Source organism: Musa acuminata, chromosome BXJ3-11, assembly GCF_036884655.1.
Source record: "Musa acuminata AAA Group cultivar baxijiao chromosome BXJ3-11, Cavendish_Baxijiao_AAA, whole genome shotgun sequence".
NCBI lineage: Eukaryota > Viridiplantae > Streptophyta > Magnoliopsida > Zingiberales > Musaceae > Musa > Musa acuminata.
The window spans coordinates 32,137,842-32,154,025 of NC_088359.1; the positions used below are offsets into that span (position 1 = coordinate 32,137,842).

The window sequence follows — 16,184 nt, forward strand, 5'->3', positions numbered from 1 at the left end:
ACTGAAGGCTGGTCACTCTCCAATACAAAACATGGTCTCAGTGACAGGCACCAGAAGAATAAACCTTAGAACATATATATAACATGTAAGTTTCACAAGGTTAATTGTTTCTTTAAAACTTGAATGATTCTTGGGAAGACTAGCCCATCCAATCCTAATATCAACATATGTAGGCTTTAAGAGAAGGCTTGCACCCCCATGCTCAGCAAAGTTCTACCAGCAACAACAACAACCAAAATAAGGCAAGACCAACAACCAGAGCTTAGGCACTATGTTATTATTTCTAACGAGTAGGACCATTTCTTATTCTACCCATTGGTTTTCATCTAAGAAGTTGAGTCTTAAGGTACAGCCAGAGCCAGATGGTTTAGTTCATCAGCCATGGAATTTCAGTTCGCCATTCAGGTGTTCCTTCTTATTGGATAAATTGCTGCACATTGTCTGCAAAATCAAACTGGTCATTACCTGTCTCCGGATCTTAGCAGTTGTTCAATCAAGTAATCTTGAAATGTCAGTGAACATAGTGGGCCTCGACACGTTCTGGTGATTCTTTGGTCTGATGCATCTTTTCGTTTCCTCCTGATGCCTCAACCATGCTCGTAGACGATTCTTTGACCTGGTGCATGCCCTGTTCTACTCCTAGGGACTCGATAACCTTTATGCTTAGACCTTCTGATGGAACATCCAAGATCATTTGAGATGTTTCTTTATTAACAGCAGCTAGGCCCAGAAAATCCTCAGCTTTCGCATCGTCAACCACCACCTGCTGAGATGCAGCTGGTGCAGGTTCCTCATTGGCATCATTCAATGTGCTTTTGGGTAAAGTCTGGGGAATACAAGCTTGAACCTGCAAAGCACGAGGGACATCAAGTTCAGTGTCAAAATCATTTGTTGCTACTTGATATGTAATGGCTGAGTATCCGCAACACTAGGTGCTACATTTTTACTCAGCTGAGGAGCAGTGTGAGGAAGCCTAGAGGTTGCAGGTGATTGATTTACAGTTTTGAAAGGGGCAGCAGAAGACGTAGGTACAGCTTGCACTGGTACTGAAACAAGTGTCTCACTAAGCGTTTCATCCACTGAAAAGGAGGTTCCATTTGGTGTTGCCACAGGGGCAAGCAACGGCGCAATATCATTCTCTGTTGAAACAGGAATACAGAGACGGGGATCAAACACCAAGCCCTTCAAGACATCTCCAGTATTGGCCACTCGAACAGTGAGCAGATATCCAGCATCAAAGGTTCCATCCAGAGTGCCACAAACTGCCTGGCCAAGTAGACCATTAGGTCCATGGCTTGAAGTGACAGTTGAATTAGCTCGTGTGGGAATAACTTGGGAGTGATGAACAGAATCGGCAATTGGACAAGCCTGAGCTGGAACAGCTTCGAGCCTATGACCAAGACAAGCTGATGGATTAGATCTAATAGTTGCTTGTGTTCCATAACAGAATCAAGTGTAATCGGTTTGCAAAAGCTTTGTGCTGTAGGTACCTTTGATGTTGTTGGCAACTAGGATTATCATAATCATGCTTTCGAGGACGACCACGTTTGCGCTTTAGAGGTAGGTTAGCTGGATCAACAGGGGTGATCTCTTGATTCTGTTGAGCCATGCTATCTCTGGCTGAGTTTATGCATCACACTGTCAGGTTAATTATTCCTTGAAACAGTGGAACCCACTTTTTAGTTAACTGTCAGCTCTTCTTCTGTAACAAAATTGCCCAGAAACATTTAAAATCTCACCAAGTACTTTCAAATTAAAGAACATGATCCAACCTCTGTTAGTCACATAAGACCATAGTTAACAAAAATTAAGCCAGCACATCATGCATGTTACGAACAAACAAAACATCACATATTGAACAAAGAATGGTTTCAGTTGTACTACACTACTACTGTTGTACTACTCCTAAGTAGAAAAACAAGTGCTACCATTTTCGCTTAGAATTAGTTTTGCTATGTAGGTTTCAGTCACCAAAAAAAATCATCGTCGAAAGATCTAACATTCCAAAATCATTCCAAATTAAGGGGGCAAACAAAAAGGTCCTCATCAGTAGCATGTTTCTGGATGGGGAGCGATTTTGGAAACCAGCATGTCATATGCAATTTTTCCTTACTCATCGTTAAATAACAAAGCCTGCTAACCAACTATAGGAAAGCCAATGGAATTGCTAACAGGAATTTCACAAGTGAAATCCAACATTAATGTTTGCAAATATACTTTTTCCCTAACAAATTACTACTATAAACTCACATTGTTGTTGTGCCAAAAACCCAAAAATTATTGTATATTGGAAGGTGTGATTTGATTCTAAACTATGCATTGGTCACTTATACCTCTTAGGTAGGACATGGTCCGAGGGATTTGAACACTAAAAGTGAAATTGATTTTTTCCACCAAGTGTTTGGCCATGAGAATGAAATTTCAATTACCATTCCTGAAGAAATTCAATTCCTTTTCCAAAGCAAATTTCATTCCCAACAACTTCAAAAAATTGTTCTTCACTGATTAAAAATGTCTTTGTTTGTATGTCGAAGTCACACCAACACAAACATGTACCTTACTAAACATTTTATTCATAATATATTAAAGTAATTAAAAATTTTAAAATTCAAATATAATTATTAAATTGAAGTACATCATTGGCATGCTTCTAATAGGGTAATACTAATTATACCAATACAGGAATAAACAGAAGATGAACTCCTTAAACACAAATTTAAAGAGTTGAAGAACCAAACATTTGGACAAAATTGGTTTTTCTTGTCACAATTCCAATATATTTCTAATTTGATTTTGATGATGTACCAAAGACACAACTTTTTTCTTCTCCAAAAGGAGAGTTGAGATGTTCTAATTAGGATTAGCAGATGATAAAGGGAAAACCATCATTGATTACTGATCATCATTAAACATGTGTTCGAATGAATATTTGTTAGTCCTTCCAAGTTATCATTTACAGTGTTCTTTTATAATTATGTGATAATTTGATAGTCATTTTCTTTTAGATTTGCAGTATCATTTGACCTGCCTTGGTCAAATAGTATATCCTACCTTGGTCAAAAACAAATATTGCCCTTCAACTTCTGGTTATGTCTTAGTAAAACCAACAGATTTGTATATTAGTATTATAGGGGTAAAGAATGAAAGAAATATTTGCTTTGGGGTATTAAATGATACCTCTTTGCTTTCGCAACACGCATTTCGAACAAGCTCGACAGTCCACATTTCTGTTTTTAAGTTTTAATTTATGGAAGTGAAAAGAAACAATTTTCATAGTAAACCAACTTCCTATCACATGTATAAGTCCCTAAAAATTGGTCTTAACCATTCGAAACCCCAAACGTGTAGAAACCCTCATGTAATTAATACAGATCCACAAAAGAGGGGAAGATTTTGCCCATGTTTCCGAGTCGATACACTACCCAAACTAAGAAATCAAAACCGAACCCTTTCATCTCCACCAAATCCAAAAGCCATTGAAGGAGAAGCAAAAGGATCAACCTTTAGCCGGGAAAAATTCTCATTTTGGACATAAAAAATGGTTTTTTTACCGATTCGAGACAGATAGAATTTTGTTGGATTGAGAAAAAGAAAACCTAACTCACATTTCTCCTGCTCGGTCATTCGGCCGAATCCCACGAAGAACAAACCGGCCAAGAGACGGGACAGCACCGAGAGGGAAGAGGACGAGCACCACAACCAGATCACGCCCCAAGAGCTGAAGAGAAGAGGAACCCTAGATCCCTTTCCCTCACTTTCAGTCTCCGTCGCTCGCTCGCGGGCTGGCTTTCGCAGTGATATCAGTTTCGGCAAGGGAGGATATATGTCTTAACATGAGGTGGTGGGAGAGGGAGCGAGTTAGGGAGGAAAAGCTCGCGTCCATCAATGGCGTCTCGGTCGCATTAAAACACGACATTCCCCGCCACCCACGGCAGTGCAGCACGAATCAAGAGGCTTTCTCGAGGCTTGGCGGCCGTCAGATCTGTCGGCTTGCCCACGCGCTCCGCCCTGATGGCCGCACGAGGCAGTGGCTGCCTTTGATCCGACTAATAACCACCCTCCAAAAAAAAAACACGGAATAAAAAAATATATAAAAAAAAAGAAAAAAAAGGGTGGGACAAAATAACTGAGAATTATATAAAATCGGATACGCATGATTTAGTCTAAAACTATATTTGTTTATATTCTTATCAAAGTGGGATATAAATTCTATCACATTTTCACTCGTGATTTTCTATAAAAGGAGGTCTTAACATTCATGATATTTATATTTCTAAAATATCTTTTCAAGCCTACTTATCTAATAGCCTTTGGATTAGTTTTGTTAAGATCGATTGAATTCATGAGATTTATGAATTATGTTAATATGTATTTTGTTCCCTTTCCGAAGCGAAGTACCTTCGAGGATAAACATAACCCAACGGGTTTACAAGTTTTTGTTTCTCTCACTTCTCAATATGAGATTAAATATTATTATCAGTTTACTCCCCTTTGAGGAGTCAAAGGTGGAGATTCAGATTTTCCTTGATATTATCAATTAGAGATCGACACGATCGAGTTTTGTCCCAAAAGCATAAAATCATCCAAGTGGCTCTCGTGATGGTTGAGAGAGGCGATTGCTATAGGGAGTGAGGTGACCAAGGGAGGTCCGAGGTGATCTTAGTGGCTCTGTTGTAGACTCTATCCTCCTAAGGGATCCTGTACAAAGGTCGACGTTTAGTGAATTTTTCGATATGACCAGAGTACAAAGTGTGGAGAGTCTAGAATCCCTGCTTAGACATCAAGGGCTGGTTCTTATACCTAGAAAGCATGACGATCATGATCAACAAGTGATTGATCTATGTATCCTTCATCTATGGTCAATTTATGTGGACGGTTGATTCGTACAACCTCTTATTACCCATCGTTTGCCGAGAGCGACAAGTGGGGCATCGCCTACCAATCCTAACAATTAACAAAGTAAGCATCAAAGCTTAACGAGCATACGAATGAATCCTTTTCTCCATCTTTCAATCTTAGCATCAAAGCTGTCGTTGCTACTTCTTTTTTGATGCTTTGGTACGCTCGAAACAGTGCTGTCTTTGACGACTGCAAACCTACCCCCACAGGTTCTATGTAGTAGAAGAATCCTTGCTTCTCTGAGGAATTCTAATCCTCTCCACTCCACTCCTCTGAGAACAGCCATGAGGGTGGCTTGGAGTTTGTCCTCCGAAAAAATGATGGCTCTTGTATTCTGGATGAATGCAGGTTTATCCAAGATCGGAACATACCATATTGCAAGGCAACTACTCGTTCTGGAGGGTCTCATAGCTGCTATTCAACAAGGCGTGCAATCCATCCACATTGAATCCGATTCCAAAATCCTTGTAGATATACTTGCCGACAAGTCCTCATCGCCCTGGAGAATTCGAAACATTGTTGGCAACATCTTTTGTTGACTCTGATCTTTTACTGCTTACTCTTTCAACCATATTTTTCGTGAGAGAAACAAAATAGCGAATTGGCTGATCTTATCTGGAGTGATGTTGTGTCATCTGAGCTCTCTTCTTTGTTAAGCCCATATATTTTGTGTTATACTTTATATATATATAGTTTATATATATATAGGGAGAGAGAGAGAGAGAGAGAGAGAGAGAGAGAGAGGGTGGAGGAAGCTAAACTTAGGTTCAACCTCTGTAAAAGCTAAATAGAGAAGAATGAACCGCGACCATCGTTTTCTTTGCACTTCCAACGATCCAAAATTAACAGAGACAAAGTCCTCACAAATCCTACATCCGTCTTTGTTTCATTCTTTCGTTCCTGGGACTTGGTTCTTCGTTGTTTGTTCTGGTTCCGTCCCAGCATTCCTTCACCTGAGTGGACCGACTCTTGGGTCGATCCACAGGGTATACTCTTCAATTTACTTGTGTTTGAGGCTTCGGCGAGCAACTCATACAAGAGGTCGATGGGTTGCTTCTGCTGTTTCAATTCATCCGATGTGCAAGAGGAGCCCACCGAGGAGGAAGATGGAAGAGAAAGGAACGCGCTGGCCTCCCTTGTCAACAACCTTGCCATTGAATCGGGTGTGTGTTCATCTTCACTTTTCGTTGATTCATTGCCAACAAATTAGATAGCTTTGCGGCATTGTGCAAGAAACAATTTGCCCAAATGTTCAGAACAATTCCCACCATATGTTTGATTTTGACGAGGTTTGGGTAAAGACTTCATATTGTTTCGATTGAATTGGTGCAGATACCCAGAAGCATATATCTGTAGCCGAAGAGCTCTTGCGGATAGGCAATGGCAACAATTCTACTCGAGTTTTCACGTTCGATGAACTCTCAGCTGCAACCAACAACTTCAAGGCAGAATGCCTTCTTGGCGAAGGTGGATTCGGTAGAGTCTACAAAGGACACCTCGAGGACACAAATCAAGTAATGCGTGATCACCTTCTTCTTCTTCTTCTTCTTCTACTACGACTACTACTACTACTACTTCGTAAATCCAATCAATCGATAGCTTCCGATGACCGCCGGATTCATCTCCTGCAGGATATAGCTGTCAAGCAACTCCAGAGGAATGGCTTACAGGGAAACCGAGAGTTCCTTGTCGAAGTGTTGATGCTCAGTCTCCTACATCACCCAAACCTCGTCAATCTCATTGGTTACTGTGCCGATGGAGATCAAAGAATTCTGGTTTACGAGTGCATGCATTTGGGCTCACTGGAAGATCATCTTCTCGGTAAGCCATCTCCTGATCCATTCCAGCAAGAGTCGTCGTGAATGACCACTGGAAGTTTCTGCAGATCTTTCCTCAAACAAGAAGCCGCTGGATTGGAGTACAAGAATGAAAATAGCAGAAGGTGCTGCTAGAGGCTTGGAGTACTTGCACGACATAGCAAACCCACCCGTGATCTACAGGGACTTCAAAGCATCTAACATTCTTCTGGATGAGGAGTACAACCCGAAGCTATCCGACTTTGGCCTGGCCAAGGTTGGACCAGTCGGAGACAAGAGTCACGTTTCGACAAGGGTGATGGGAACCTACGGCTACTGTGCTCCCGAGTACGCATTGACGGGGCAATTAACGAAGATGTCTGATGTTTACAGCTTCGGCGTCGTGTTTCTGGAGATCATAACAGGAAGGAGAGCCATCGATACATCGAGACCTTCGAACGAGCAGAATCTTGTTCACTGGGTAAGAATAATTCATTTCATGTTTTAGCTGTGCCTAAGCCAAATGCCCAACTTTCTTGGACTGAAAGCTCGATCCGGTGCTCTTGTGCAGGCAGAGCCACTGTTTAAAGACAAGAAGAGGTTTGTGGAAATGGCGGACCCATTGCTGGAAGGGAATTACCCACTGAAAGGCCTCTACCAAGCTCTTGCAGTCGCAGCAATGTGCCTACAAGAGGAAGCCAGCAATCGTCCACTGATCAGTGATGTTGTGACCGCTCTGGAGTATCTGTCCAGTCCACCAAATGAAGCTTCTCAAAGCTCCAAAGAATCTATCTCGCGGAGCCTATCCTCTCAAGATTCAGCAGAAGAAAAAGATTCAGCTACTGATGGCGGGGGCGAAGCTCAATCGAAGTTGGAAGATGAAGAAACCCGTAACTCGTTGAGATTCAAGGAAGAAAACATCGAACGCATCTGACACACGCATGAATGCTTCAGAAACAGAGCCGACAGCACTTATATCCGTGCGGCTGTATCTTGCATTGTAAAGCTCAATTATTCTAAGATGCTTAAAAATAGATCTCTTTTCTTATCTTCGTTATTGTCGATGATTCGGTGAATGCATCAAGGATCCTCCTATTCAGTCAGACAACCTCGAGAAAGAATAGTAGTGACACAAGGAATTGAAGGCTCCAGCAACGTATGCAGCTGTGGAAATAAATGCGAGAACGATTCTGTCGTTCATCAGTTATGTAGTGAATACCACCACCCATGTCAATCAATGCAAACAAGCGAGTGAAACGAAGGAACTAAATGAAAGCAAATTAACATAAGCTCTTCATCTTAAAAGGGTGGCGTAGCACAGAATCTTACAACCAGCACCACAAGAACAACACAAAACACAAGATAAAATGGTGGGAAATGAGAGAGTATATGCTTGTTCCATGGAGAGAGAGAGAGAGAGAGAGAGAGAGAGAGAGGGGGGGGTAAAATTCCAGCAAAATCCTAGAGGTGGTAGTCCTGAAACGAGGGGAAGTCAATGCCCGAACCAACCTTTCCTCGCATGGTGGTGGTGTAGAGTGCCTACGGGGTATTGAGTTGCTCCCAGGCCGCCAAACCAACACTACGCTGCAGGGTAAGTCTGAGGTGCGTTCTTGACTTCCCACAATTGATGCTCCAAACTCCACCCTTTCTTCTGCACATCAAAGCATCATCATGCACCAACGAATGTAATAAGACAACAAACCATGGATTATGCGGATGGAAGAGGTCACTCACGCATATCTTGTGTATTCTTCAGGCTCAGTGGGCACTTTCGCCTCCAGCTGAAGCCTTGATCCGTTCAACAGTGCATGCGATGAGGCTGTTGACTGTTGCGACTGATCCAAGAGACAGCTTGGCCGTCGGAGCCGAGTCGACCAGGATCTGAAATGCTACAGTCAAGAGGGAGCCGCCTGATCCGATGCCGTCCACCATTTCGCCGCCTTGTCCTCCACATGGCCCGTCCGGGAGGATGGCGAAACCTGACGGCAGGAGCGCGACGTAGTCAGGATCGCCACCGTTAAGCACCACGTTCATGGCGATGACATCCACCGGGGCGTAGATCACGTAGGAGCCCGTTGAGTCTGTGCAACTCTCTTGCAGTATCAGCATGTTGCTCTGGCTTGAGTTCGTGCTCTGCGATCGCCCGTCATGCAATTTAGAGTAACGATCACCCAGTCGGTATGGTGTAGCAACATACGACTACAAATACCAATACACTCACATTGACGCGTAGAAGGGAAACACAGTTTCCATGGTCTCGGCCATTAGCGATGTGAGCCATTTCTTGAACACCACCACCATTTGAGAGGATATCCCACTGTAAATGCATGAACAAAACCAAGAAGTGACGTGTGCTCGCATAGTTCGGATCTCAGAAGCATACGAGGCATACCTCGCTGCGAGAGCTTTCATCACGTAGGAAGTCGAACACCCTCTTCGGTGGGACAGGAAGCCAGAAGGATGTGGCCGCATTAAGAACAATACCAGGAGGCCTTCCAGGATCGTCCACGCTCTTTCTCGTCATAACCCTCACATCCTCTGCACCACTACCGGACAGTGTAGTCCATTGATGTGAAGCTGAGCCACCGACACCGCCACAGAAGCTTATCACCATTCTCTCAGCTAGCTTCAACATGCTTTTCCTGCCTTCTGGAGTAGTGATCACTGTATGTACGTATATTCCGTGGAGAAGAAGAGAACATCGAATTGGATAAGATTAGAAACTCGCACATAATGACAATATCAATGATCATATGAAATGGGAGCAGCGGAAAGTTTTACCGCCGATGTCTCCAGAGGGTATGTTGCTAGCCATCACACTCGCTAGGCGCTCACATTGCCTATCCAAGGTACTGACCCACCTCTTTGCACCAAATGCCAGACCTGAGTTCACCAAGGGCCTGTAGATATTATGCACAGACCTATCGTCCACTTCGACATGTTCCACCCAAGTAACCTGTGGAACGGGAAAACAACTCCTAAGAACAGTCGATCAACATGTTAGCTTTGGATTTCTAATCTTCCTGATTGTTCTTCACCTTTGAGTAGCCATTGGGCATTTCTTGAATCAGGCAGCCGGATGGCCTTCTTCGGCATCGCAGGACTGGGCTGGGGCGCAAGCTGTCCAACGAAACATCAACCACCGCCCAAGTTCCATCCGCGTGCTGCTTGCAGTACCTGACGAACAAGCTCTCCCGAGTTGGAACAAGCGGAGATGGCACTTGGAATTCTGCTGACATCTGAGGATTCAAAGATGGAGGATATTATGCTTCAGCACAGAGTGAGTCCTTCGGAAGTGTATAACGTCGATCAAGAAGAACAGATCATAGCTCTTCATGAGCTCAGTGGAATATGGCAGATGCAGTTTACCAGGTAAAAGATTTCGTATAAGACTATGTCTCGCCACAAAGAAGATGCAATCTTACACGTATGAACTAAAACCGCTTTAAATTCAAGAGAAATTTGGAAATAGATCGAGAAAATAAGTGAAGGTAGAACATTGGGCAAAAGAAATATACCACTTGCAGAGCTCCATTGTAATTGCCAGCCACTCCAGTCGATAATACTTCGAGTGTTAATGCTCTCGACACAATGCCCGAGAACACATTTGCCCATTGATTCTGTAAACCATCAAAAGAGTTATGAGAACAGAGACATGAAATCCCAGCATCAGAAGAGCAAACCTTTAACCCTTCGTAATCCATCCTACTTAGTTAAACCACGACTTCCCGTACCACGTCCATGAGTATCTCGACAACATGCATCTGGTTCATGATCACCACCGCAGTCTCGCGCGACGCCTCGGACTTCAGCCCCAGAAGTTTCGGCCCAATCCCTCTGGGGAACGTTCTGACGTACTCGTCTTCGTTGAGAGTCTCGGCTGCGCCATCGAGACCCGGAATCCAGAGTGGCTCACTGAGCTGCGCCATCCTGATGAGCTCCTCCATGGCGGCCACGGCGAGCTCGATGACCACGGGCTTCTCGATCTCCGGCAGCCCTGACACGCTCCTCAGTAACTCCCCGGCTCCGAACATCTCACTCCCAATCCCCTGTTGCACCCCCAAACCTCCGACGCCGAGGTCCAATGGTGAACGTGAAGGGATGGCGGGAGAAAGGAGCGGGTACGACGCCACTGGCTTACCCACGTATTTAGCTGCTATCCCTGATATCCTATCGATCTGTCAAAGCATGGGAAGAGCAGTTGCAATTCACATACCTAGCGCAAAGCATCATAAATCTCATAATGGGGGGTGAAGAGCAGTTACTTCTTCTCTCAGCCGAACATTTTCGATCCTGAGGTTGTGTTCGTCGAAGGACATTTCTCCGAGAGCAGCAGGCCCGCCACAGTTTGGGCATGAAGCATTGCTGAGGGCCTCCTTGTACCTTAAGTTGTCGGCACGAAGCTTCTCGTTATCGGCTCGTAGCTGAGAGTTCTCCTGCCGCTCGTGTTGATTCTATGACAACGGGAGGAGAAGTTTAAGAGCAGTGTTAAACAGCATGTGATAAGAGACTAAGACGATGGCAATAACGTGTGGGAATAGGATAATGGGCCAAGAAAATACGTGGTCAATGGCCGACATGCAGTGTGAGCTAAGTAAATGTCCTTAATGGTTATTGAAGTCGTAGGAAAACACCTTCATTTGGGTGCGCTTGTTCTGGAACCAAAACTTGACTTGGAGAGGTTCCAGCCCAAGCTGTCGGCTCAGCTCATTTCTCTGCTTGTCATCCGGGTGAGGGCATTCCTTGAAGAAACTGCAAGAAATGTGAGTGCAATATGTCAAGAACAGGACAGAGAAACAACAATTAACATAAAAGAATTGGCATAAGGATGTGATTGAGAAAGAAAACAATCAAAAGACAAGGTCTTGTTGTTTTAATCTTCTCAGTAACTGTCCTTTGTGTTGGTATCTTGTGCAAGGAGAGTGATGAGAGAATTACGCCTCCATTTCTTGGATTTGATGCTGTGTGTGGCGATGGTAGCGTTTCTTCCTAGGGCGCTGGTTTTGGTCCTGATCATCGCCGGAAGCGCCCTCGATGTTCTCGCTGCATGACTTGCTCTCGAAGTCGTCCTCTCGAGCCCTTGCCATCTCGCTCTCTGCGGTGGTGGCCTGTGCGATCTCCACAAACTGGTTATGATGTTGGTGCTGGAGTGGGATTTGCTGCCCTTCTAACAAGTTTGGCTACAAAAGCAGCCACAAAGGCTCCTTCAGTCCTCGTATTTCGACAAGAAATTGAATTCAATTAATCGAATGTTGTGACCAGTGTGATGAATTTGGAAAAGGTGCAAAGGTGAAATAGAAAGGAGGTTGGGATAAAGGAGTGCCGTCGATCAATCGTTAAGCAAGGTTTGATGTCCGAAGGTGTTTCTGTAGATCAAGTGTGGACAAGTGCATATAAGAAGATTGGTGAGAGGGGATGAACAAACACAAAACTGGTTGATGTATTCTGTAGAGAGAGAGAGTCTCTTTTTCCTATCTCCTGTCGAAGAGACGAAGGATAGAAAGATTTAAAGAACTGGAAGACAAAGATTAAGTGGAAAACGAACAAAAGGACTCAAACTTGTGCAACTGTAATCCTTTCACTACTCACCTTATCTTTACAGACCTCGACAAAGCTCTTACCACAACAAGATGTGCAAGAAGAAAGAGTACTGATCTGCTGACCTGGCTGAGCGACAACACCGACGACGAGCCATAACCGGTGCCGGTGTTCCTCCCGATCATGGATGGTGGTTGCCTTGCTGGTATCATGAGCCCCACAGGCATATTTCACTCATTCAAACCCTAATTCTTCCCCCCCTCCACTTCTCTTTCTCTCTCCCTTTGTGTATATATGTCTCTCAATCTCGATGAAGATGATAAAAAGGTGTCTTACTAGCAGACTGCGGATTGGACTCAACTTGGGTCTCCAAAGTCACAAGTTTCAGAAAAAAAATAGGAGAGAGAGCAGAGAGAAATGGCTTTTTAACATCAAGAAACGTGACAACCAAGGGATAGATGGAATGTGAGTAGCCAATATCACTGAGATCTAGTCATAGGACATGAACGCGCTCTCTTCTCTCTCTCTCTCTCTCTTTCTGTCTCTCCTCCTCCTTGTTTGTTTTCTACGTCAGGAAGAGAGCAAACAGAAGAGAGCAGGACTTAGTGCATGCGAGGAAGAGGAAGAGGTGGCTTCAGGGAAGAAAGCACCGGGAGAGAAGCCATTAGATCAGGGACGGGAAGGAGATCTGGACAAGAGGAGGGCAAGGGATAGGGAAGAAGGAGAAAAGGGAACAGGTGGAGAGGAAGTGATGAGGATGAGTTATTGCAGAGCGCATTGAGATGGTGCAATTGCATTTATTGAGAGGATGGTGTTATTAGGGTAGAGAGAGAAAGAAAGCGAGAGAGAGAGAGAGAGAGCAAATGTGTGCTTTAAATTTTTTTCCACTGGTTGAGTATAAGGTGAAAGAGACGATTGGTGGATATACCAACCTATAGAGATTACTAAGTTTAAGACATGTAACATACTGTATCATTTGCTGTTAGTAGTTTTCTTGTTGGATGTGTGCAGTCCTAAGAATAACGATACTCTGGTAATGAAACAGAAGAATATTTGGACCTACGTATGCATTCATCATACTTTTTCTCTCTTTGCTTTGCAAATCTGTGCCCCCAAAAGATTACTTCCATGTCATGCAAAGAGTTCTATCTGCACACCGAATGACTTGGAAATAACAGTTTCATTTTGGAGATTATTGTTTGTTCTCATTCAGAGGATAAACTTTTCGTTCACTTGTTCTCACCATTAACTAGATATGTTCATAGAATTGACCATTGACGAAATGGAGAGCCAACAGAGTTTCTTCATCATCGGTTGGGTTGCCCTAGGAGTGAGCCAAGGCTCTTCCTGTCAGGGCAGAGCGATGCTGAACCATGGCACAAACCCTAAGATCTCCAACCTTCATGATGGCGGAGTGGTCGGGTGGGGTTGACTGGGTTTTCTCATTTTCCCACTGAGAAACACCTCCCCAACTCCCCCTATTAAATGAGCTTGTGCCCTATTCCCTGTCTTCAATTTCTCCTGTGAGGAGCCCTCCTCTCTTCCCCTCCAATGCCTCGCATTTAATGGCTCTGATCGCCACTGCTTGGGTTGCGATAGTGTGAAGGAGAGAGAAGATAGAGGGGAAGCGAACTCGAAGGCTTTAATGCGTTCATGCCGCGTTCGCATACGCATGTACATGTAAATGACAAGTTCTTCTTTGCTTCTTAGACAGAAGAAAGAGAGAGAGAGAGAGAGAGAGAGAGAGAGAGAGAGAGATGGCTCGAAGAAATTGGACTCGAAAGAGAGACCCTAAAGCTTTGGTAACGCAGAAGGGAGTGGGACCGAGGAGTTGCGAGGGATGACATGCATCTCTTGGCGTTTGCGTAGAAAACTACGTGGGACAAAGTCAAAAGATACCTTTACTTCTATCGTTATCTCCTTGGGGTTATGTCCTTGTCGTATTCTTCATCTTTCGTCTTACTAATTAGACCATATTTATGATCTAATCGTGTTTGTTTAACCAAAGTTAACGCTGATTAAGAGTTCTTGAATCCTTACCAAGTGCTGATAACGGAAGACAAATACATGCTGCTGCTACACGTATTACATGAAGCCATTTCATCTTGGAGCAACCAAACGCGATTCCGCGGACGCATCCCCCCCCCCCCCCCCATACCTGTGGGTCCCACAAAAGGACAAGATTGCGAGTCCCGAGGTGGACCCACAGTCGAAAAGAATCATCACCGTCCATCTCCCAATCGACGGCTGAGGACCCAGTGCCAGATCACACGCGGCTACGGCCAGAGGTTTCCGCGTAAGCGACGCGGCTTTGGAGGGACGAGAGATCGGAGGACTGATGTCAATAACATTTACTTCGAGGGGTGTTTTTGCTGATAGGACTCTCTCTGACTTTTGTCACCAACACAGTCCTCCATTTGACCTCAAATGTCTCGGTTCTCAACGTGGGTGTTGCAGACGCCAGCTTCTCTCTCCTCTCCCTCTTCATCTCAACCTTTTCCTTAGCCATGATGATGTGAATCGGAGGGTGCTGTCAATGACTTCCATCTCTCTCCCCTTCCTCTTCATCTCAACTTTAACTACTCATCAGTGGTGGGTATTTGATCGGCTATGAATTGAGCTCTTTCTGACAAGAACATGACAGGTGATTCCATCTAGATTTCATGGGTGAGATGTAAAACATTTAGTGTTTAAGGAAGGTCAGAAACTTAGGTCAAATCAAAGTTAAACCTTGCTTGAGGTGATGTCAGCTTGATAGACAGTTCAACGAGTGGTAGAAGATGAGTGTATGATGTAGGCATGCCAGTTCTGATCATTATAATAAAGGTGTAATAAATCCTTCATCTTTCAAGATTCAACCACATAATGTTGATGTACATAAATACCTTTCATACAACAACTAGCTTTTTATTAGTTGCCCAACATTCTTCCTCTAAAGACTAACCAGTGGACTAAAGAGTAAGCACCACCCGGTCTTCCACTCTTTTTCTGGGGTAACATTGAAGCTTTCCGGGAATGAATGGCTGGAACACAACCCAAGTTGCCTTACTGGTCCTCCCCATAAACATCCTTTTTCCCTAGGACAAGGACAATGCATTCAAAAATTAAAAAACTATTGCGTTGGCATGACATGCATCATATATTTTCTATGTGATAGGGATAATCTTGACACTCCCCAACTCTCTAGTTACGTAAACAACACTTAAGTAAAAGCTCGAAAATCACCTACAATCCATAACAGAAGGTCACGTCGCTTGTCCCGACTTCTAAGAATGGGCTCATATCGCCCACTCTTGACTTATGCAGAAGCCATGCCTCTGCATTAATGATTGATGGTATGGTTCATCTTCACTAGCCTTCTTTTTCTGATGGTCGATGAAAGGACCACTCCCTACCTAACTCAGAGCGATAAAAGAAGTCAACCCGGAAGCATCCCCCTAGTGGTCCACCCTAGGCACCAGAGATAAATGCCAACAAGCCACCCTTATTAATGTCTTCGTCGTACAGGGTAAGGGGGGCTTTAGCGAACGCATGTCCAGGATACTCAGCACATAGGTATAAAAGCGAAGCCCCAAACTAAGTTGGGGCAAGCGGACAAAAGCTATTCACTCTCTCATTATATTGTTAATCTCATTCTCCATTTCTCTAACTTAAGTATTGGAGGGGTCGAGCCGAGACACCCCTGACGTAGACCTGTCGTGTAGGACCCCCCATGCCATCTAGAGACATAACCAGGAGACGGCTAAGTAGCAAGGATGACCCAGCTTTCTAACCTAGCTCTACCAAACCAAGGTTAGATCATTCTCGGCAAACTACCTCCCCAACAGGCTCTCCATAACGACTTGTCATGCTAGCTCTCTGCGTCAATAAGGAGGAGTCATCATAAAGGACTTGCATTTTCGACAGTGAACCAATTGGGCTGACTCACCAGTCGACTGTTTTCATGTGTTA

The 16,184-nt window shown here is 44.1% G+C and overlaps 3 protein-coding genes across 5 annotated transcripts; 1 reads left to right on the forward strand and 2 right to left on the reverse strand.

Moving 5' to 3' along the window:
• Positions 1-53: 53 nt before the first annotated feature.
• On the reverse strand, positions 54-3,879 carry LOC135653190 (uncharacterized). Of its 3 annotated transcripts, none has more exons than XM_065174836.1 (4): positions 3,606-3,879; positions 1,491-1,702; positions 940-1,390; positions 54-847 (listed from the first exon to the last, which is right to left on the reverse strand). In XM_065174836.1, exons 2-4 carry the CDS (start codon positions 1,607-1,609, stop codon positions 512-514), a joined length of 906 nt encoding a protein of 301 aa, XP_065030908.1. In that variant the 5' UTR covers positions 1,610-1,702; positions 3,606-3,879; the 3' UTR covers positions 54-511. The 3 variants fall into 3 exon arrangements, with proteins under 3 accessions (XP_065030908.1, XP_065030909.1, XP_065030910.1); XM_065174837.1 differs by having other exon boundaries at positions 1,000-1,390; positions 3,606-3,877; XM_065174838.1 differs by lacking the exon at positions 3,606-3,879 and having other exon boundaries at positions 940-1,406; positions 1,491-1,687.
• A 2,065-nt stretch (positions 3,880-5,944) lies between these two features.
• LOC103972674 (probable serine/threonine-protein kinase PBL23) lies at positions 5,945-7,629 on the forward strand. The gene is made up of 5 exons (XM_018820136.2): positions 5,945-6,062; positions 6,232-6,413; positions 6,531-6,720; positions 6,785-7,176; positions 7,267-7,629. Exons 1-5 carry the CDS (start codon positions 5,945-5,947, stop codon positions 7,627-7,629), a joined length of 1,245 nt encoding a protein of 414 aa, XP_018675681.2.
• Positions 7,630-7,947: 318 nt separating this feature from the next.
• Positions 7,948-12,986, reverse strand: LOC135653421 (homeobox-leucine zipper protein ROC2-like). Its single transcript, XM_065175384.1, has 12 exons — positions 12,359-12,986; positions 11,634-11,875; positions 11,330-11,447; positions 10,961-11,149; positions 10,430-10,873; positions 10,214-10,315; positions 9,734-9,934; positions 9,477-9,651; positions 9,088-9,359; positions 8,917-9,012; positions 8,430-8,828; positions 7,948-8,346 (listed from the first exon to the last, which is right to left on the reverse strand). The coding sequence occupies exons 1-11, from the start codon at positions 12,458-12,460 to the stop codon at positions 8,454-8,456; spliced, it is 2,316 nt and encodes a 771-aa protein (XP_065031456.1). The 5' UTR covers positions 12,461-12,986; the 3' UTR covers positions 7,948-8,346; positions 8,430-8,453.
• Between the last annotated feature and the right edge of the window lie 3,198 nt (positions 12,987-16,184).

Bases quoted from the DNA above. Each gene is read 5' to 3' on its own strand.
- LOC103972674 (XM_018820136.2), top strand. From the start codon at position 5,945: ATGGGTTGCTTCTGCTGTTTCAATTCATCCGATGTGCAAGAGGAGCCC. The intron at 6,063-6,231 runs GTGTGTGTTCAT...GAATTGGTGCAG, and splicing joins CAACCTTGCCATTGAATCGG to ATACCCAGAAGCATATATCT. The intron at 7,177-7,266 runs GTAAGAATAATT...GCTCTTGTGCAG, and splicing joins AGCAGAATCTTGTTCACTGG to GCAGAGCCACTGTTTAAAGA.
- LOC135653190 (XM_065174836.1), bottom strand. From the start codon at position 1,609: ATGGCTCAACAGAATCAAGAGATCACCCCTGTTGATCCAGCTAACCTA. The intron at 1,391-1,490 runs GTACCTACAGCA...TCTTGGTCATAG, and splicing joins AGTTGCCAACAACATCAAAG to GCTCGAAGCTGTTCCAGCTC. The intron at 848-939 runs GTAGCACCTAGT...CGTGCTTTGCAG, and splicing joins CTCCTCAGCTGAGTAAAAAT to GTTCAAGCTTGTATTCCCCA.
- LOC135653421 (XM_065175384.1), bottom strand. From the start codon at position 12,460: ATGCCTGTGGGGCTCATGATACCAGCAAGGCAACCACCATCCATGATC. The intron at 10,874-10,960 runs GTAACTGCTCTT...ATGCTTTGACAG, and splicing joins ATGTTCGGCTGAGAGAAGAA to ATCGATAGGATATCAGGGAT. The intron at 10,316-10,429 runs GTACGGGAAGTC...GATGGTTTACAG, and splicing joins TCGAGATACTCATGGACGTG to AATCAATGGGCAAATGTGTT.